This window comes from Esox lucius, chromosome 25 (genome assembly GCF_011004845.1).
Source record: "Esox lucius isolate fEsoLuc1 chromosome 25, fEsoLuc1.pri, whole genome shotgun sequence".
Taxonomy (NCBI): domain Eukaryota; kingdom Metazoa; phylum Chordata; class Actinopteri; order Esociformes; family Esocidae; genus Esox; species Esox lucius.
In genome coordinates, this window is record NC_047593.1 from 12,503,375 (window position 1) to 12,526,677 (window position 23,303).

Sequence of the window (23,303 nt, forward strand, 5' to 3'; positions counted from 1 at the left end):
GTAGCATTCGTTTCGGTGCTTTGGACTGATTTATTGACTGAACCGTTAGCATCGTAACGACTTGCAGTCGAGAATTGACACATTTGAGCCTGGTAAAACATGTTAATGAATTAATGAAAAATCCACTGCTATTAATTTATTTATAACTCATAAATGTCAAACCTTTTGACACGAACAGACAAGGTCTGATCTCTCTCCATTTCACCAGGAACCTGTGCATGTATAAAGACCCTGACTCTCTGGAATATCGAAATGCAGAATACTCTGGGCAAAGTGAATTGCTCACATAATTAAAATGGTCTTACCAGACAGATTTTCCAAGTATAAAATACATTGGAGAAAACATTAGACAACTACAGGACTTCGAATGAGGGAACATTATGACAATATTGGGAAACCAGTTTCAGTCTATCTTACAAATTTATGTGGTCCATCTACGGATTTACAAGTGCCTTGATTTTTTTTCAAGTTGCCATTTAAGCAACTGTACATATGCAAAGATAAGCATGCAATGCTTTATTGTACATTGTTGATAATCTGCTCCAAAACCTGACCTTCTCCAGGTATTCCTCACCAGGTATTTCCCTTTAACTAAAAAGAAAGTATATAGGCTTTTAAAAGCTGGACAATTCAAAGCTGGACAAAGCCAGTTCAATGGATTCTTTTTCACTTCCCCTCTAATCAACGACTGATTTAGACCCAGGAAAACAGGTGGGTGTAATTGATTGGGTAGAACTGAAAACCAGCTGTACTTCTGACCCCGGGAATAAGTATTTGCCACTACAGAGTACTGCTGTTGACACAGCCAAGCCCTACCTACCCCATATCTATTTCTGAAGACACATTTCATGGGAGAATACAGTCATGTACATCTCCTGGAAATGTCTTTTTTTAAACATATTTTGATATGTAATCTGCACTTCAATACTACTGACAGATCAAGGGATCCTTATTTACCAGATGACACTGAATGATTATACTTTGCAATTAGTTACTGTATTCATCCAATATCAACAGAAATGCAACGTCAAAACACCCATAGTTTAGTACATCTACACCTTCCATCACTGGTGTTGCCCCCCTTACAGAAATACGTTAATGGAGTTGTTTGTTGTAACTGTGTACTTCAAAATGGAGGGGTTTTACCCACGCTTCTTCTCAACTGTGTCATGTTTGAGGGCATTTTTACATGCACAGCCCATTTCAAATACCCCTACAGCATTTCAGTAGGAATGAAAACTGGGTTTTTAACTCTGCCAACCACAAGTTTTTTCTTCTTGAGACATTCTTTCTTAGTTCTGCTTGTGTTTTGATTCATTATCTTGTTGCAAGATCCATGTTTGGTTCACCGTCAGCTTCGGAGAGATGGCCTAACAATTTCCTCAAGAATGATCAGGCCCTAGCAAAGCAGCCCCAAACCAAAATGCCACCGCCTTCATGCTTTGTGGTTGGTATGAGGTACTTCTGTTCAAAGGAATGATTTTGTCCGGTATTGGAGCCAAAAACTGCACCTTTGACTCAATTGTCTATATTCAGGTATTGTCTGTCAAACATCAGTCATATCTTGATATTATTTTTTGAGTTCAGAGGCTTCTTCCTTCCTGACCACCCATGTAGGCCAAGTTTGTGCTGTCTCTGTCTGACAGTTGAGTTGTGCACTTTGACATTGATTGTGGTAAGAGAGCCCTGTGAGAGGCCTTTGATGTTACCCTGGGGTTATTAAGAGACTTTAACAACTTTTGTTCAGCTCTTTTTGTTTCCTGTATAAATTGCATTTCTTTTCATTTTAATTGCATAAATGGTTTGAAAGAAAAACATTATATTTTGTGTTTTATTAAATCGGGTTACCTTTATCATAATTTTGGGTGTAATTTTGCTCAAATATCTGTGTCCAAACACTTTTCTGGACATGCACTTTTTCACATGACAGTATATCCTCATCCCTGTTTATTTACTTTACCTTTTTTTTCTCCTCCTTCCCATCCCTGTGCAAGAAAAACATCACCACAGGGGCCTGAGGACTTTAAATCCCAGTTTCCAGAATGATCCAGGAGGAGGCGATGGGGAGGAGGAGAAGGGGGTGGGGATTAGACGAAGCTAGTCTCTGATGTGGTTTAATCTCAGCGGCCAAGCAAACGCCGGCACTCCCCGTGCACGTTAGTTATCACCTTCCCATCGCCGGCGGCGGAGGGGATTTGCCACACAGACGCATCCTCCGCTGAACGCATGCAGAGCGATTTCCAGTGTCGCTCTCCTCTCTCTCTCTCTCTCTCTCTCTCTCTCAGGACTGATCCCAACAGCGCCCCAAAACGGAGGTTACAGCTGCCCCTGGTCTTCGTTACCGAGGCAAAAAGTCGGTCCTGTTTGATTTCACCTTCCCACTCATCCCTGGTCCCCTTAGCGACGCCCACATATCCACAACAAGCTCTGTTCCCTCCAACCCGAACCCCCCACCCCCCCACCCCCCAATCACTTGGGCTGCACAAGCCATCTTGGGCGTTTGTCTCGCTCCCCTCCCCACTCTGCCTCCACCCCTGTGCATTCCAGCATGACAAACCACATGGGATTTCACCAGTTCTTTAAAGCCTGCTGCCTCTGGGAACGACTCGCTCTTCCTCCATGCGACATTTTAGTATTCTGGGGAAGACGTGACTAGGGATGCAACTGATTCCGTTTATATATCCTCTCGCTCGTTGTTTTTTTGTTGATACTTCACAGCAGCAAATGAAAGACACATGTATGGTCACTATTCTTTGCAGGTGATCATGATTGTTACACCAAGAATATGTTTAATTATTCAACATGAGGATAAAAATGGTGTAGTCACGAATTCAGATTTTTTTGTCCTTTTTTTTTATTTTAACACATAAAAGCGTCACAACAACGATATACAAATTCTTTGTAATCTTCCAAACCAAAACACATTTACACATGCAACAATAGGGTCTTAAGACAATGAGTAACTTATTGAATAATTTGTCGTTTTGGGAAGGTCTTGTCACTTTTTGCTTCAGCTCAACAGACAGGTCGTTACTGCTATTGTTGTCTCTGCTAGGGGAAAGGTATGGACAGTCCCTTATTTCCAGAATAGCTGGATTTTTATATATATATATATAGTATGTTTTTATACTATATTGTGGATAACGGCTGTCGGGTATGTATAGTATAACAAATTGGAATGTTAATGTAACCTTAGAATTTCTTACTGTAATTACGGATATTTATTTCAAAGATAGCTTGGGTGTAAAAATCAGTGACACTTTACTTATAAGTCTGCAAGTATTTACCATAAACCTTATTATATATTATAAGGTTTCATACATGTAGTAACACACTATACCTGCAGGATTCAAGTAAAGTGTTACCTATAAAATAACATTTTGAATCTGAAACAAAAACCAAGAGATTCAGAAGGTCTAACAGTAACCATAACACCATCTTTGAAATGTATCTGAGCCACCCAGAAACACTGTCTGGCTCGCGGACACCATTTTGTGCTGATGATGAGGATGTTCCTTGTTCCTAGTTTTACAAAAAATAACAACTCGCTACACAAGACAATGTGCCCTGTTTTGTAACTCGCTGGACCAAAACAAAAAATAACTCCCAAATAAATCTTAGTGAATAACCAGGATAACACTGCTGTCCTCTCCTACACTGTGTCACTTATATGATACATCACATTAATTAAAGAGGACCTTAATGTTCCCTCAGTCAGAAACACACCAAGACAGGTATGCAAAAAAAAAAAACGCAACAGAAACTGGGTAAAAAGTTTATGTTTTGATATAATTCCAAGTTCTAAAACAGGAGAAAGGAAGGGGCGAAGTGAAAGCAGAATAATCCGCGTTAAAGATTATTGCTCCAGATCTAAAAAAGGTTGCGTTGTGTGTTGCGATCACATTGTCAATCCCAGCGATCAATCCTGGCCATCTCTTTTCGAAGGATTCGTGATGATTGTCTATTGAGTCCTTTACATAAGATCGACTGTAAACTTTACAGCCAAACGACACTGAAACACATTCATAGACACCGAAAATATACATTATGATACTGTCAAAAGGTACAATAATTACACAGGAAAGGAAATTACAGAGTTAAACCAACACCATAATGTTTATCGTTTTATCTTTTTAGCCTTTCTTCCCCCTCGTTCCAAAACTGTATTTTTTTGGACAGTTTGGGTTCTGTGAGCCCCGTCAAGTGCTTCCTGCTGTGATGTCATCAGAGTTCAATCTTGCCCTCTGACCTCATGGTTATTACGTCATCAAGGTTGAGAGCTCTAAAAGAACCACCGGAATGCCTCGCCATTGTTGACTGGTGTCCTCTGTAGAAGAAACACAAGAAGAGCAAGAATTGTTAGCAGCAGATACCAAGGGGAGATAGAGATCTTTCTTTCCCTGAGCACTTTAAAACAAAAGGTTTTTTGTTCGAGTATATGAGCCCACTAGTGCACCAAGGATTCCCGTTTTACCTTGGAATATACATTTTCTTCCAAACGAACACTTTGCTTTGTAGCATCAATAAATACCACCAAACCTAACTTAGCACTCCAACTGGCAACATGTCCAATGCAAACATACCTACAAGATCAACCCAAGGTGAAACCACTGCCTCCCACCTCTCTACAAAGAAACCACCCACACCCAAATATTTACCACGCCATGATCACATATTCATGACAAATTCCCATGATGCAACAATGAGGCATTTAATTACCCGAAGCTCCAGCCGCAGTGAGGGGGAACCATTTCAATTTGGGTCCGTGCCAGTCAACCAGCCAGCAAGCCAACCAGCCCCCTTCACTGGAGTGACAGCCTCTTTCTCTTTTGGAAACCAACTCTCGTTTGGCAGTCGCAACGTAAAAAAACACTGAAGTCTCCGGAAAATCCCCATAGCCAATTAGCTACATTTTGTAAAAATGTTCAGCTGGTGACAGGGAAACCGGTGATGCCTGATCGGAAACTGAAATCACTTACTCCGGTGTGGGGAGGGACTCTTCAAAGACGATGGGAATGAGCGTCTATAAGGATAGATCTTCTGGCAATAGCAAAATGTGGGCCGCATTAAGGCTAGCAGCTAGCCAATTCTTGAGCTATGATACCATATGTCTGATAATCCTACGTGGGATGAGCTTCAAAAGTGGCATGCAAATTATTTATTCATTTACTATTCATTTCGTTAATTATACAAGTATATAGGAAGAGGTCCAGTAAAATACAACATTCTTTCTACAGACCTTTTTTGGCAAAACTTCTACGTGAGATATGCAGTGCTAGTCGCCTATACATAATGATCTTTACACAACAACAGAACATTATGCAGTATTATATTGCAGCAATAAATCTTTATGCATCAAGGATGTAAATGTTCCAGCCGCAAAACATAAAATTTCTTTCCTCCTCACTGAGGAAGAGTGAAAATCCAGGGTGGCGGAGTGAATATGGAAAGATATCCAGTGTTTTGTTAGAGAACCATCTATCTGGATTAAAACCTTATAAGGTTGGATTTAACACAGAAATGGAATGAACAAAACAGGATTCCCCATTCAAGTCAATAAATTGGCCATTCTACACAGAAGCAATGGGAGAAAGTGCAGTGACTCTGGCCACTGGTGACGCGGAGAATCTATTCAATGTAAACAAATCACGTAATTCCAGCCTACTCATCCAGCTACGCAAAACAACCACAGTTTCTAAAATAGCGTTTTCTGAGAAACTGACTAACACATTTTGAAAATTACTCTTCCCAATTCTGGAGCAACCAAGGCGACCAAATGTACCATGGTGTTCATCGCCTCTCATCTGTCCCGTTCCACTCAAAATAACGTCAATGAACTCAACTTAAACATTCACGCAGTCATAGTTAAATGAGAAACCCACTATGTTTATAGTATATGTAGAAAGTAGGCCGTTGTACAGTTATACGATTAGAAAATACAAATTATTTATAAATGCCATTTTATCACTTTAGTGGTGTAGTTTAACCTGCAGGCCAAGTTAACGGAATTTACAGACTGCCTCCCCCTCAGTGACAAGTGCAAGTGAACTGTCAGCTAATCAGGAAATAATTTACTGTGCAACTAATGGTAGCATTATTCAATTAGGAAGGTTCATCACAGCCATGTATTTATTTACTCCATTTAATCCACACGCTTTTTAGGTGGGTTTTGTCCTAGCTCATTGGTTAAGTGCTTTGTTTATTTTGGCTAAAACACAGGACAAGCCTACATGTACAACATACTTTTCCATAAAGTCCCTTGTGTCTGCATTCTAGTGAGGTACTCTACAGACCAAAGCATTCGTGTAAATGTGGTCACCACAAAATTAAAATGACGACATTCTGAGAGGCTTTGCGGAAGCCTCTGAAAGAGGGTTGTGGAATGGAAGTGAAGATGGACAGAGAAGAAAATAATTCCATTAGGAGTGAAACATGGAGAAAGCAGAGAGAGAGATGCTTAGTAACAGATGTAGACTAACAGAGATGAAACCACAAAGCTAGAGTGATAATTTATTTTTAAGGGGGGGGGGGCATGGCGAGAGGAAGGACAGAAAGAGGGCCTAGGAACAAGGCAAGAGAGTTAGAAAGAAAGAAAATGAGAAAGGAAAAGAGGAATATGAGACACATTTCCATGTTCCCACATGGTTCAGAAGGGGGTCTGGCCAAGTTAGTGCCTTCACCAAGTGCAGCTCACTTTTTGAAACTGGATGGTCTACGATCAACGTTGTGAGAACCCACCAACACAAAAAAGCAGCTTGCCGAAGCTCAATGGACCGTCACAGTCCTCAAACATGATGCCTAACATCGCCCATTCCACACAATGCCAAACGAGCCATGCCAAATCAAGCTGTCCTGAGCTAGCCTAATTACACTTATTGACTCATATTGGCTGGGTGGTTCCAAACAAAAAAGGGCCAGCGTGTCAGGAAGCATTCAGAGCTTGTAGAGTTCAGTTTGGGTTGGCAAAACAGTCGAAATGAAGAATCAGATTCTCAACTACACAATACAGTGTTAGGTTAGACAGCTGAGGTGGGAACATCTTTCCCTAGTCCAACAATGTAATACTTTGTGAGGTAAAGGCCTGAGGTGTGAACAACTTTCCCCAGTCCAACAACATAACACTGTGAGGTAAAGGCCTGAGGTGTGAACAACTTTCCCCAGTCCAACAACATAACACTGTGAGGTAAAGGCCTGAGGTGGGAACAACTTTCCCCAGTCCAACAACATAACACTGTGAGGTAAAGGCCTGAGGTGTGAACAACTTTCCCCAGTCCAACAACATAACACTGTGAGGTAAAGGCCTTAGGTGGGAACAACTTTCCCCAGTCCAACAACATAACACTGTGAGGTAAAGGCCTTAGGTGGGAACAACTTTCCCCAGTCCAACAACATAACACTGTGAGGTAAAGGCCTTAGGTGGGAACAACTTTCCCCAGTCCAACAACGTGAGGTAAACTGCTTTGGTGGTGGGAGTAGAGAGGTAATAAAGGGTGAGGATGTTTATCTCCATCCATATATTGTCTCATTGATCAGTCCCTGGATGGAAGTGCGGCTTTCCGCTGGCCACGAACAATAATGACCCTGATGTGGGCTCTTGCCATGTCTCCATTTTGTTAAGTCTTGCGCTATCGATCTGTTCAGCAGCGGGGACTCTTGAGTGCTGCTTCCTTTTATGTTTGTGGGAGCGAGAGACCGACTGAGGGACGGAGAAAGAGAGAGAGACGAGAGAGAGGATGTGTTTGAGTCCGTGGGCACTTGTGTGTGTTTATGCGCTCCGACTCCCTCCTCTCTCTTTCTGTCCGGGGCCCTCGCCTCCGCCGCCTCAGCTCACCGTGGCGACCAGGCACAAAGGCGGCTCAATTAGCACAGCTCCACGTCTCCCCGCCCGCCCCCGTCGCACACACCGCCGCAATCACTCCGGCAGAAAAAAATCAGCCGGCAGACAGAGAGACGGGAAAAGCCAGGGAGGATGAGAAAGGGAAAGAGAGGGGAAAACTGGGGGGAACGAGATGAGGGGAAGGGAGACGTGGAGGACAGAAAAACAAGGGGAGGGAGGAGTGAAAGAGACAGGAGGGAGGGGGAGCGGGGTGAATAGCACTACGTCAGGGACAAGGGGGCAATGCTGAGGTTTCGCCCTCAAATCAAGACGGGGTGTAGCAGGGTCTTAGCCTCATGCCAACAGCCCTGGCCCTTTGAAGCAACCAGCAGAGAATTCAGAATACAGCTACCTGTCCACAAACGTCAGGAACGCTACGTCGGTGAAAGCCAGGACTGAGCGGGGCTTAAGAGGGAAGGGGGTTGGGGGGGAACTGGAAAACCCACCCATAAAATCGTAATGAGCCCAAAACCCCAATCTCCACAATGGAACGACCCTGACATTTAAAAAGCACGGCCACGGAGGGGTTGACAGAGTCAGACGGGGTCCGTTACGTTGGTAGTGTGACAGACAGTGTGTAGGGTGCGTGCGTGCGTGCACGCGGGCGTGTGTGTGTGTGTGGTCTGGCCTCCCCGAGGTCCCGGCAACGGCTGACGCTGATTGGCCGTGGCAGGTGCGGTTAATGGCGGGGGGCCTAGCGTATCCCATGCTGATTGAGAAGGGGGCGGGGGGGGGTAAAAGGGCGGGCGAGGGGGGCTGCTGACTCATAATCAAAGGCCCTGATCTGATCCAGGTTCTGTCGGGGCTGTTGTGACAACACTCACATTAAATACCATCCCACAAAAACATCCCTCCTCCTCACATTTGTCTTCCTCACGTAGTATGACACACACACACACACACTCTAGCCTCGTGCACCCCTGCTCTGACACACAAACACACACTCTAGCCTTGTGCACCCCTGCTCCGACACACACACACACACACACACACACACACCCCTTCGTCCCACCCCCCCTCCCCTGCAGCCACGGCTGGGGAGGGGGGGTACGGGGGGCGGGGGGTGAAACACTCAAGACGATGAGGACGATAATGGGCCACACCGCAGCGCCTCAAATTCAATCAACGGCTGCACGTCAATGCGGATGAGCGTAAAAGTGAAATATGCGCGGTGGCTTGTGCCGAAAGACGTCACACAGGGCCGGGCTTGAAACAACAACACCGAGGAGAACCAAGAGGAAGGGAAAGGAGAGGGGGGGCGGGGCGGGGAGGAGAGGGAAGAAAACGTGTCTCTCTCTTTCTGCCGGCAGCAGGAGCAGAAATCCCACTGGCATTCAGAGCAGCCGTACTTTAACCACAGACTGTGAATAAATTACCCTTTTGAACTTGGGGTGATTGCAAATGTGCCCCGGTTCTCTTGAGATATGTCTAGCACTAACCCTCTCCTCCAATTCCCGCTTCCCTTCTTGGAACACGGAACACACACGCACGGTCTCTCATTAAACTTTTCATTCAGTCGTAATCAAGCCAGACAATTTCTTAGGCGAACAAGGCAATATCGTCTATCATGAATGATGCACCTTCCCTCTACGACAATCAGTGTACATTTGTAAACCCTGGATCTCTATGAAAAACCACATAGTTCGAAGTTCAGGCGAACAGGGTCTTCGATATCGCGCTGGTCAGCATGATTCCACTCCCTCAGCATGTGTGCCAAATTTGAAGAAAATACAGCATGGGCCCGATATAGCCCCACTGTGGAAGTTTTTTCAAGTCAAGTTCGAACATTGTTGGCAACATGTATACCAGATTGTGTTGCAGGACGAACGTCCTTCATTCATTCATGTGCTGCCAAGTTTCATGGTCCAAGCACAGGTGACTATGACCTTATGGGCCCAGGCATGAAGGGCATGACCTTGCTTAAATATTGTGCCGCCATCTGGCCAATAACCTCAGTAAACGCTAGATCCCTACAGCAAAATGCATCATTCATCCAGTTTTTCCTTGGTCCAGTTTAGTCTGAAATATTGTGTGTGACATCACGGGTGTTGTACATTGAGTACAGAGACTGATCCACAGACCCCTCCCTGATTTAACTGTGGGGGGACAACAAACTCTCTCCCAGTTGCTCTTTTTTTTTCTGGGCTTCTGACTAAACAGAATATCCAAGGAACTTTACTTCATTCTCTCCCTGTCGCTCAAAGACTAAAGAAACTGTGCTAGGGATGAAAAAAAATTTGAAAAAAGAAAATGTGTATGGCCTGAAAAATAGGAGTAGAGGGAGGAGGCGGGGGGGGGGTGAGGGAAGAGAGACAGAAAGAAGGAGGGAAATAATGTGGGAATGAAACAAGGATTCGGTGAGAGATAGAGAGAGAGGAAGAGAGGAGGATGACGAGATTGTCACAGAGAGAAAAGAGACACACACATACGTTTCATTGTCACCATGCAGACCGACCCCCCCCCCACCCCCCCCCACACCCACTCTCCCCACCCCTCTTCTCCTTTCTCACCGGGGGAGGCTGAAATGAACTGAATAGCAGTCTGGGAAGAGTGGTGTTCTGCCTGGCTGCTAGGCTCCAGAAGAATGCCTCATTATAACGCCTCATGGCCCCATACGTTACACTGACACAGCCATTATTTATTAACGAACGGACTAACTGGCAGGGAACCAGGCCACCTTCCAACAACTGTGCAGAAATCCTTTGGAGGAGCCAATCTTGATAGCTCTGGCTCTCTGGAAATACATAAATAATACACACTCCTCTTGAAACACAGCTCCACAGTCACACGCACGCCGACGCACACGTTTCGCAGACACACACACACACGTGATAGGGACATGCACACAACGCGGAACACATTAAAGAACGCCAACACACGCGCTCGTTGAAACGAGGCTAGACATCTCCCGGCACCCTGGCTCTCAACCGTAATTAAAACCTCAACCGTAAAAAGAAAATTCCTTTTGCCACAAAAAAAACCCTGTAATGTCTAAAAGGCAAACAGGTCCCTACTCTGAAATCTGCCTCTTCCTAATTTCATAAAATTTTGAAAAATATGGGTGAAAGTAAAAATGGGTAAAGTGGAGATAGACTAAAACTAAATATCAAATGTTAAACATTCAAAAATAAGGAAAACTCAGCAGAAACAACAACCAAGGTGGGACTGTAGTCAAACAGGAAGTAGGAGAGAAGCCATACAGGAAGTAGGAGTGTAATCATACAGGAAGTAGGAGTGTAACCATATAGGAAGTTGGGGTGTACCATACAGGAAGGCGTGTAACCACACAGGAAGTAAGAGTATAACCACACAGGAAGTAAGAGTGTAAACATAAAGGAATTAGGGTTAAGGGTTTACAGTCCCTTATAGCAAGAGAATTGTGCACTTGAAAGTTGTATTTGGCCAAAGACAAAAAGATTATGTGCATTTCAGCTGCTTATGCTGGCCTGGAAAACAAAAAAGTTTCAGCAGCAGTGCAGGCAGCCTTAGCTGATGGGCTATATATTGCCTGTCACTTTATTCTGGGAGAATATTGGGGTGTTGCCTAGACTCAAATCTGAAAGTAACGGCAATCTATCACCACATGCACTCTGAGGAGTGTGTGTGTGTGTATATGCATGTGGGTGCATGTGTGTGTGCATAAGTCTGGGTTTGTGTGTGGCAAACATCTCATCTTCAGTTTGTAGCCAACATATCGCCAGAATCCCTCCTCCATTCTCCATCCGCCCCGAGGACCACTCACCTATTCAGTCCCCTCCCCACCCCCACACAGCTCGGCACTCTACGTCAGCCATAACGCGAACAGCCCCATCTAACTCTGTCTCCAAGCTGCATGAATATTACCTGTTCAACGATAATAATGGAAACATTTGGGTTTGTCGGTTGGTACTGGTTGTAAGTTAATGAATATTACCTGTTCAACGATAATAATGGAAACATTTGGGTTTGTCGGTTGGTACTGGTTGTAAGTTAATGAATATTACCTGTTCAACGATAATAATGGAAACATTTGGGTTTGTCGGTTGGTACTGGTTGTAAGTTAATGAATATTACCTCTTCAACGATAATAATGGAAACATTTGGGTTTGTCGGTTGGTACTGGTTGTAAGTTAATGAATATTACCTGTTCAACGATAATAATGGAAACATTTGGGTTTGTCGGTTGGTACTGGTTGTAAGTTAATGAATATTACCTGTTCAACGATAATAATGGAAACATTTGGGTTTGTCGGTTGGTACTGGTTGTAAGTTAATGAATATTACCTGTTCAACGATAATAATGGAAACATTTGGGTTTGTCGGTTGGTACTGGTTGTAAGTTAAGGGGGTAAATAAGCCCGTTACACTATAAGCCCCCTTCCGGACCCTTTGCTTCCTGCATTTTTTGGGTGAAAAAATAACCAAGGCACTGGCTGCACCCAAACAAAAAGTAGACAGCCCCTCAGCCCAACACACTCTGCCCAACACCCGGCCTCAACCCTTTGGCCTTACAACCTCAGCCCAACATACTCAGGCCCCTGCACCCTCAGCCCCTGCACCCTCAGGCCCTACATCCTCAGGCCCTACACACTCAGTCCCTACATCCTCAGGCCCTACACACTCAGTCCCTACATCCTCAGGCCCTACACACTCAGGCCCTACACACTCAGTCCCTACATCCTCAGGCCCTACACCCTCAGGCCCTACACCCTCAGGCCCTACACCCTCAGGCCCTACACACTCAGGCCCTACATCCTCAGCCCCTACACCCTCAGTCCCTACACCCTCAGCTCCAGACACTCAGCCCCTACACCCTCAGCTCTACATACTCAGGCCCTACACCCTTTAGCCCAACACACTCAGCCCCTACACCCTCAGCTCTACACCCTCAACCCTTTGGCCTGCATCCTCAGCTCTACATCCTCAGCCCCTACACCCTCAGTTACAGACACTCAGCCCCTACTCCCTCAGCTCTATACCCTCAGTCCTTACACCCTCAGCTCTACACCCTCAGCCCCTACACCCTCAGCTCTACACCCTCAGCCCCTACACCCTCAGCTATAGACACTCAGCCCCTACACCCTCAGGTCAACACCCTCTGCCCCTACACCCTCAGCTCTAGACACTCAGCCCCTACACCCTCAGCTCTACATCCTCAGCCCCTACACCCTCAGTTACACTCAGCTCCTACTCCCTCAGCTCTATACCCTCAGTCCCTACACCCTCAGCTCTAGACACTCAGCCCCTACACCCTCAGCTATAGACACTCAGCCCCTACACCCTCAGCTCTACACCCTCACTCCCTAGACCCACAGCCCTTACACCCTCAGGTCAACACCCTCACTCCCTAGACCCACAGCCCCTACACCCTCAGGTCAACACCCTCACTCCCTAGACCCTCAGCCCCTACACCCTCAGGTCAACACCCTCACTCCCTAGACCCACAGCCCCTACACCCTCAGGTCAACACCCTCACTCCCTAGACCCACAGCCCCTACACCCTCAGGTCAACACCCTCAGCCCCTACACCCTCAGCTCTAGACCCACAGCCCCTACACCCTCAGCTCTACACCCTCACTCCCTAGACCCACAGCCCCTACACCCTCAGGTCAACACCCTCACTCCCTAGACCCACAGCCCCTACACCCTCAGGTCAACACCCTCACTCCCTAGACCCACAGCCCCTACACCCTCACTCCCTAGACCCACAGCCCCTACACCCTCAGGTCAACACCCTCACTCCCTAGACCCACAGCCCCTACACCCTCAGGTCAACACCCTCACTCCCTAGACCCACAGCCCCTACACCCTCAGGTCAACACCCTCACTCCCTAGACCCACAGCCCCTACACCCTCAGGTCAACACCCTCACTCCCTAGACCCACAGCCCCTACACCCTCACTCCCTAGACCCACAGCCCCTACACCCTCAGGTCAACACCCTCACTCCCTAGACCCACAGCCCCTACACCCTCAGGTCAACACCCTCACTCCCTAGACCCACAGCCCCTACACCCTCAGGTCAACACCCTCACTCCCTAGACCCACAGCCCCTACACCCTCAGGTCAACACCCTCACTCCCTAGACCCACAGCCCCTACACCCTCAGGTCAACACCCTCAGCCCCTACACCCTCAGCTCTAGACACTCAGCCCCTACACCCTCAGGTCAACACCCTCACTCCCTAGACCCACAGCCCCTACACCCTCAGGTCAACACCCTCACTCCCTAGACCCACAGCCCCTACACCCTCAGGTCAACACCCTCACTCCCTAGACCCACAGCCCCTACACCCTCAGGTCAACACCCTCACTCCCTAGACCCACAGCCCCTACACCCTCAGGTCAACACCCTCACTCCCTAGACCCACAGCCCCTACACCCACAGCCCCTACACCCTCAGCTCTAGACCCACAGCCCCTACACCCACAGCCCCTACACCCTCAGGTCAACACCCTCACTCCCTAGACCCACAGCCCCTACACCCTCAGCTCTACACCCTCACTCCCTAGACCCACAGCCCCTACACCCTCAGCTCTACACCCTCACTCCCTAGACCCACAGCCCCTACACCCACAGCCCCTACACCCTCAGGTCAACACCCTCAGCTCTAGACCCACAGCCCCTACACCCACAGCCCCTACACCCTCAGCTCTAGACCCACAGCCCCTACACCCACAGCCCCTACACCCTCACTCCCTAGACCCACAGCCCCTACACCCTCAGGTCAACACCCACAGCCCCTACACCCTCAGGTCAACACCCACAGCCCCTACACCCTCAGGTCAACACCCACAGCCCCTACACCCTCACTACACCAGTGTTCTTCACACATTTTCAGACGTGGGCCACCCAGGTTGATTAGAACCTCCGTTTGAGGGCCGCCACGAGACAAACTAATGCAACCCTTAATGCAACGGTGGACACATCAGGGGCTGCACAGACAGCCACCAGGGGCCATTAGCAGCCCGGGGGCCTCGAGGTGAAGAACCCTGCCCCTACACCCTCAGCTCCACACCATCCACCCTTTGGTCATACAGGACCAGAGCCCTTTGCCCCTCAGCCCATCGGAGCTACACAGTCAGCCCTTGAGTAATATTTCACATTGTCACATCCGAGTGCACTTTCCCAAACCCACTAGATCTGCAGCTCACGATGTGTCCGGCCAATGAGTTTCGAGTCTGGCTTACGTTGGCTGGGGGCACTGACATAGTGTGGAGATCTGAGAGTATGTTGTAAGCAATCTGGTAATGGTTCCACCTTCCCCTTTGATAGGCCACCATATTACTTATACCGATCAAAACCTCTCAGATTTTAGGGCTTGGCGGTCGATTTGGGATTGGCTGAGTGTTAGCAGGCCATGTCTGCCAAGTGCTGCTCTCTCACGGTTCATGTAGTGTTAGCAAGGGAAGTAGCTAGCCAACACCTCCCTCACTGAGGCACTGTCAGAGCTGTGGAAGGGCAGAATTTCTTGCTCAAAATACACCTACTTAACTTCAGTGACAAATATCTCACTTGAGTAAATATATTATATATATATATGTATATATATATATATGTATAATTATATATATGTATTACCTCAGGCTGTCCTATATGACCAGGGAGAAAATCCATGGAGTGAGCTTTTAGAACTTGGGAGTCAGTTGAGATATAATGCTTATCAGTTAGTTAGAAAATGGCGTAGACCGTGCAGGTGATTTACATTTATTGTTGGCAGAAAGTATAAGGATTGTCAAGAAATATGCAAAGAGTGCACAGGTAAGAGTTTTACAGAAATCACTTTGGATTAAATACACATAAAACAGCCAAGAGAGCTACTGTTTTGTAGTGGGATCAGTACGGCTTTAAAATGAAAATAATTCTGTGACCTGTGTCTAATAATTTGTATAATAACAGCTCTTTCTATAGAGTAATTTTTGTGAATTACATTATCTTATATATACTGTACCTTGTAAGCATTGGTATCTGTTGTGTGTTGTTGTTTACATACAAATGTATATTTGTTATGTACGCCTCTTTAACATTTCCATTTGGTTCAAATCACATACTGTTGTGTAAAAGTATCATTCCAGACTGATTCTCTGAGTGCTACTGCAAAGTCACCAAGCAGCTCATTAAAGTTTTTTGGTAAGAGTGTTTTTATAAATGTCCTTGAAATTATTTCATCCTATTATGAACACCGGATATAACAGTAAAAAACACAGAAAATATAGGCAAATTAATTGCATATAAATGACTAGCATATACGTGAGGGCACTTTAATAGGCGTAGCCCCAAGCTACCCCAACTGTACAACAGGTGAACTAATAAATCAAGTGGATCCTGAGGTGCGTGGCAGGAAAGTCAACGCCTCACAGATTAGCTGTGTGATTAGAACTAGGAGTTCAAATCCTGGTTACGGCATTCCAACAGGGCCCAGTGGTCACTCAGAGGGCAGTGCCAATTGGCTCCGCACCGTTCAGGATTGGTGGGGTGGATGCTGGACAGGGCCGCCGTTCTTTGCTTTGCTATTGCGACTCCTTGTGGTAGGTCGGGCACCTGCAAGGTCAACCATGGTTGATGGCCAGAGACTATAGCAAATACGTAAGGATGAAACAAACTGAAAACAGTTCTGTATTGACAAAGATACACAAGAACTGGAATTTGAAGTGAAATTGGAATTGACCCAAACCCTGACTTGTTGGATAAGCAGTTATAAGAAGCAGAACAGCTTGGCTGGGTGTGCATTGGAGGGCATAACTCTATCTTTGACTCTCCCGAGCCTGCTGGGGGTTTCTGCAAATACAGCCTATTACTTTTTTTTCATTGCCTCTGAAAATGACGCAGCTACCTAAAAGAGCAAGCCATGAAAACAGGGCCCTTAGATATAATTGGATGTGAAGAAATTGAGGGGTGTACACAAAAAAAAAAAAAAAACGTCTTATTTTCACCTCAGCCAGATCTTTTCTCAGCACCATCTGTGTTCTAATGAGAACCAATGACAGATAACAGTCCAACCAACCAATCAAACCCAGTCTGCTGTCCTACACTAACACCAACAGACGGAGGACCTGAGTTACGCAATGACTCTGCAATTGCGCATCAATCGGTGCAATGTGTGCGACCACCCTCTACAGCCCCGTCCTACACATGCCATTCACTGACCAGTCATCCAACCACGGCGCAAATCAAGCTAAGTGTATTGCGGATGTTCGTGAGTAATGAGGAATTTGGGAGTTTTTCGCTGACTCCGCCGATACGGAGCGGAATGGTTGAGGGTGGGTATATCGCTTAAGAGAACCGGGGAATGGGGGGGGGGGGGTGTTGTGGGAATATGTGGTCACAGGAAAAGGATTAGTGCGGGGTGGCGGCAGGGATGCAGTGGCGAAGGAAAATCAAATCCATCATGAAAAAAAAAACATCCCGAAGCAGATTAGTTACTTTAAAGGCAAGTGAGAGAACTAGAGACGGGGGAAATGGGGGAGAGGGGGGGAGACGGTTGTGGGTGAAAGGGAGAAGAAAAAGCAGAGCAGAAATACTCTAGTCTGCCAGCAGCATAGCAGCATCCCACTGCTGGCTAGCGCCTGAAGCTAAAGGAGACCAGATGCTGCTGGAAGTGGTGTTGGAGGGGCCAGTAGTGGCCCTCTGGTCTAAAGATTTCATGCCAATGTCCCAGAGCATTGGAAGTGATATTGCCCTCCTTAGGGTGTCTTAGATGGGACTTTAAATGAGTGTGCTGACTCTCTGTGGTCACTATATTTCCCATGGAAATCTATTGTAAGAGTAGTGGCGTGAACCCCGGTGTCACAGCTAAATGTTCAATCTTGCCCTCTTATCATCATGGCCACCTGATCACCCCAAGCTACTAATTGGCTACTTCAACGCCCCCTCCTTACCACCTTAACCAAACAATTCTAATTGTAATGTACTGTAGGTACTAAATGTGTGCAATCAATAATGCATTGCTCTGGATAAGAGCTCCTGCTCAATTAAATGTTTTTTAAGTAATTTAGGGAGGAAGAGAGAGCGAGATAGGAGACAAAGACAGAGAGATAGGAGGCAAAGATAGACAGGGCAGAGTGGGAAGGCAGGTAATTAACATAGATGCAATGCTGGTGCAGTTCTCCTGACTTGATATTTGACCTTCTGCAAGAGCCTTGCCAAATATCACCCCGAGAGACCCAGACGACCATATGGCACTATGTTATTGGAGGCTCTGCTCAGTTTGAATCTCCTGGGCCATGATAATGTGGGAGAATGTAATTACGCCGCAGTATTCCTATATGATCCCTGCTTTACAACAATTCCAGGAACGTTCAATAATTTCTCGGGTTTTCCCGACATCCCGGTTGGAGGAAGAATCCTAGTGGCTACCGAGGCCTATCTGAATGTAAATATGCTATAGCTGCACCACTAGGGTCGGAGGATTCAAGGTACTTTCTAAAAATGCAGTTGTTTTCGCAATATCCCGGTTGGAGGACTACCAACATCAGGACGGAATAAGCAGGAAATACGGAATTCTCCAACCATGATTTCTGGATGACTAGGAAATGTATAACAATTTCTGGAACATTCCAACCCAAAGGTTACCATTAAAGGCGCTCATTTATTTTGCAATCTGCCTCTGTAGCAACAGGGACATATAACTGTGGGTGAAATGGAGCAGAAATATACAGTTTTAGGTAATTAAACATTCAGCCGAAAAAGTGTGAGCATGGAGTTGGACTGATAAAGTTTACCAGTCGAATGCCATGTTTTAAACGGGGGTCTGTCTGACTGCTCTGGAGATTTTATTTGTACTGAGACGACAGTGTCAAATAGTGACGCAATAAAGATTGAACCTGGTCTGAACAATGGAGATGTAGACAGATACTGTTCAGACACTCTAGCCACTAGGCTACCTGCCCCCCCAGTAGAAGTGACTTGTGTCAACTATAGTCCCTGTATAGTCACATAATGTACAAAAAGCTCTGTAATATCAAAGGGTCTTATGAAAATAACAGCATGAGACTGACTGGCAAATACTAAACCAGCACCCCCGACATTGATTCTCAATACACTGACTTATATCACAAATATCTGATTGTCATTAAAGTACAATACAATAAAGGGACAAAGGCATAGAAAGCTGGACTTTATATGATTCCCTTTTACTCCGAAGAATTCATTTTTTCCAAGCCTCTGTAAAATAAACCCTTCCAAAATCTACTGGTTATTCAGCCTCCCAGACAAAAAAAAACCAATGAATCACAAACCTTGCACATTGTGTGAAACACTCAAGGATACACTGTTGAAAAAAGGTACGCGCCATCAATAATACCATACATTTTAAAGATATTTCGCTCGGTTGAAAGTAAAAAGTCCTTGTTGTTCTCAACCACTGCTCACTCTGACAGCTAACCCACCTCATTCATCATGGATGGTGAATCCCAAGTCACACAATCAGAGGGCTTGCTACCTTGCCACAGAGGAAGGGGAGTTAGGCCCATGGGTCAGTCAGGCTTTTCCGCCTGCGGCCTTTCTAGAAGGAACGATCACCTTGGTCAGTGGGGAGACAATGATTTGGAAGGGGAAACAAAGAGTAGCTACCAGAAATTGACCAATAAGAAACTATAGTTTTAGCTGTATGCTGCATACTGACTACAGCTCTGAACAACGTCTCACCAAAACCAGCGCAGGACTCTATTTCAATTAGGCTCACATGAGTACCCTTATGAAACTAGCACTCTGGACTATCCTCTATGCAGATTGCTAGTACTCGCTAACTCTCCTTTGGGAGCAAACCCTATTTTAAAGTGGAAACTGGGCTGCAGAGGTTTCCATAAAACAAAACAAAGAGCAAGAGGGGGTGAGGTCAGTGGAGCTCTAAAATGACAAAAACAGAGAGAGAGAGAGAGAGAGCAGCGGGGGAACCAGAAATTGAACGCCAGGACACGTTGAGTATGCAGGCGCAGGGTAGCTGAGGGATCTGGAGTTCAGGAAAACCCTTAATTCCCGAGCCAACTTCCAGGTCTTTGAACGAGCGACGTCAGCGAGTGCCTGCTTGCTCGCCACGACGACGACGAGAAGCCATGTGGGTGTAGCTGGCGAAGCGCTGGGGCTAAGCGAGGCAACATATTGCCAGCTCCTCTGAAATGTTAAATCAAAATGCAAAGTAGGAACGGTGTGTGTTGTGCGGTTCTATAGCAGATTCATTCGCCACAGAATCTGTGTGGGAGGTCTGGCTCAAACACAGGTCTGTATTTTGGGGGGGGGGGGGGGCTAACTGAATTATATGTAGAGTAGAAACATGCACTTAACAGCTTACATTAGGCCACAGTCATTGTAATATTCTGGTAAAATGTACTGATTACAATGAAACTAACTATTGTCATATTTAATACCTCACAATTGTGTTTAACTGCAGACACTATGGCCACACAGGCAACTGCAATATTTGACCTAGCAAATATTATCACATATAGGAATAACTCAACGTAAATAGTGATAAATAGCTGAATTACCTATACACTGTAATATATGGATAACAAATCACATGACTAATGCGCTCTAATAAACTGATAACCAGTCAAATGACTAATATGCTCTAATATACTGATAACCAGTCACATGACTAACATGCTCTAATATACTGATAACCAGTCACATGACTAACGCACCAATATACTGATAACCAGTCACATGACTAACACACCCTAATATACTGATAACCAGTCACATGACTAACATGACCTAATATACTGATAACCAGTCACATGACTGAAATGGGTGTATTCTCAATTAGTTCGCGTTGGCTAGCATAAGCTAGTTAGCGTCAGCTATTAGCTAGCTTCTCCACTGTTACCCCTTCAAACACATAATTTGCAACCAGACACTAATTTAACTGGTGTTTGTTTCAAGATTAAAATAATATCAGACTGCAGATATCCTTTGTTGTTGAGTCACTAGGCATAGCCCGCATGTTTCCAGTCTGACCGTCATCAACAACGTAGCTTCGCATTTAACACATCTGTTTGGGACAACCTGTTTGGGGGCAACGGCTCGTTTTGTAGACTTGCTGTCGCCGATACCCGGTCCATATTTATATCGGATCGGTGAATCCCTTGTTATAGTGGGAGAGAATAGTACGTTTGGTGGCATAGGGTGTTCCAGGAGTCTAAGCAACTGCCACGGGTCCATATATGCTGCAGCGGGATTCATATCCGGCCAAGGCCTATATACACTCACCTAAAGGATTATTAGGAACACCATACTAATACTGTGTTTGACCCCCTTTCGCCTTCAGAACTGCCTTAATTCTACGTGGCATTGATTCAACAAGGTGCTGAAAGCATTCTTTAGAAATGTTGGCCCATATTGATAGGATAGCATCTTGCAGTTGATGGAGATTTGTGGGATGCACATCCAGGGCACGAAGCTCCTGTTCCACCACATCCCAAAGATGCTCTATTGGGTTGAGATCTGGTGACTGTGGGGGCCATTTCAGTACAGTGAACTCATTGTCATGTTCAAGAAACCAATTTGAAATGATTCAAGCTTTGTGACATGGTGCATTATCCTGCTGGAAGTAGCCATCAGAGGATGGGTACATGGTGGTCATAAAGGGATGGACATGGTCAGAGACAATGCTCAGGTAGGCCGTGGCATTTAAACGATGCCCAATTGGCACTAAGGGGCCTAAAGTGTGCCAAGAAAACATCCCCCACACCATTACACCACCACCACCAGCCTGCACAGTGGTAACAAGGCATGATGGATCCATGTTCTCATTCTGTTTACCCCAAATTCTGACTCAACCATCTGAATGTCTCAACAGAAATTGAGACTCATCAGTCCAGGCAACATTCTTCCAGTCTTCAACTGTCCAATTTTGGTGAGCTTGTGCAAATTGTTGCCTCTTTTTCCTATTTGTAGTGGAGATGAATGGTACCCAGTGGGGTCTTCTGCTGTTGTAGCCCATCCGCCTCAAGGTTGTGCGTGTTGTGGCTTCACAAATGCTTTGCTGCATACCTCGGTTGTAACAAGTGGTTATTTCAGTCAAAGTTGCTCTTCTATCAGCTTGAATCAGTCGGCCCATTCTCCTCTGACCTCTAGCATCAACAAGGCATTTTCGCCCACAGGATGTTTTTCCCTTTTCACACCATTCTTTGTAAACTCTAAAAATGGTTGTGCGTGAAAATCCCAGTAACTGAGCAGATTGTGAAATACTCAGATCGGCCCGTCTAGCACCAACAACCATGCCACGCTCATAATTGCTTAAATCACCTTTCTTTCCCATTCTGACAATCAGTTTGGAGTTCATGAGATTGTCTTGACCAGGACCACACCCCTAAATGCATTGAAGCAACTGCCATGTGATTGGTTGATTAGATAATTGCATTAATGAGAAATTTAACAGGTGTTCCTAATAATCCTTTAGGTGAGTGTATAATGACGGTTTTACACGTACTGCAATTATTTCCCAAATGTAACTATAATTCATATATAAAACTGTTACAGGTCAATAAGCTGTATACAAGCACACATTTCTCAGTCTATTTCCATGTATTTAAGTTTGAATAAGATTTCCAGCTTCAACCGAAAATGAATATGTACACCGTAAATATTTAAAAAGTTAAAAAGTATTGGGAGGTATCAAACGTTTTTTTCAAGCAACCTTCGGACAGAGCTTGCATGTATTGGTTTTTCGTAGCCTTTTACGGTTTTGGCAGAATAATAAATATTCAAAAAGTAAGTTAGGCTTTGCTTTCAGCAAGCACATTTAAAAAAATTAATAATAGGTTGTCATGCCGAAAAAGCATTATACAACAAGAGAAATTCACATCGGACTCCTACCCAGCAAACCATTTACATCAAGACACATTTGATTGAAACTGTCAAGACAAAGAAATAAACCACTAGCAGAGCACTAAAATAGAAGACTCACACACACAGTGTACCCAGCCAACGGTGCAACTTGATACGCTAAAGGCAAAGCGTTTAAAAGGGAGCTAATCTGAACAGACGACCCCCTGCTTTGTCAGCCAACTCCCCGCTGATCAGACAGAGAAAGCGGTCACACCACGTCAAAACACACCACACTCGCTACTCCCAGCAGACAGAGTTCCTTTAACTACTGTTAACTGCGGTAATCCTTCAACTAAATGTGAATCTCAAACCAGCCCCTCGCCCCAACCAAACTTGCTTGAATGGCCTTTCTGTTTTCCCGTGTTGCTGACGAAACTCCCGTGGTGATAACGGGACAGTGGCAAAGGGATCAATAAACCCATACATTTCAGGCCACCTATGACTTGGATAGTACAATTCATGTTCCACTTTTAAATAGCAAAGCCGGCATGAAATTCAAATGAACAAATCCCTAACGTCGTTTTACGAGATGTAAACCACAGTGACGGTTAAACATTTAATTTATAAGGTGCTTCGCGTTTACAGTACATGTGTCAAGACTCCAAATCAGACATACAAATG

General features: G+C 45.5%; 1 protein-coding gene across 6 annotated transcripts in view; it reads right to left on the reverse strand.

Annotated features, from left to right (window-relative positions):
• Positions 1-2,849: 2,849 nt before the first annotated feature.
• cxxc4 (CXXC finger 4) overlaps positions 2,850-23,303 on the reverse strand; it is a 74,962-nt gene continuing 54,508 nt past the window's right edge. For all 6 annotated transcript variants that reach the window (XM_020043861.2, XM_034291045.1, XM_020043858.3 and 3 more), the window contains one exon: positions 2,850-4,327. In XM_020043861.2, coding sequence (XP_019899420.1) covers positions 4,283-4,327 — 45 coding nt within the window. In that variant the 3' untranslated portion in view covers positions 2,850-4,282. The remainder of the gene's footprint in view (positions 4,328-23,303) is intronic.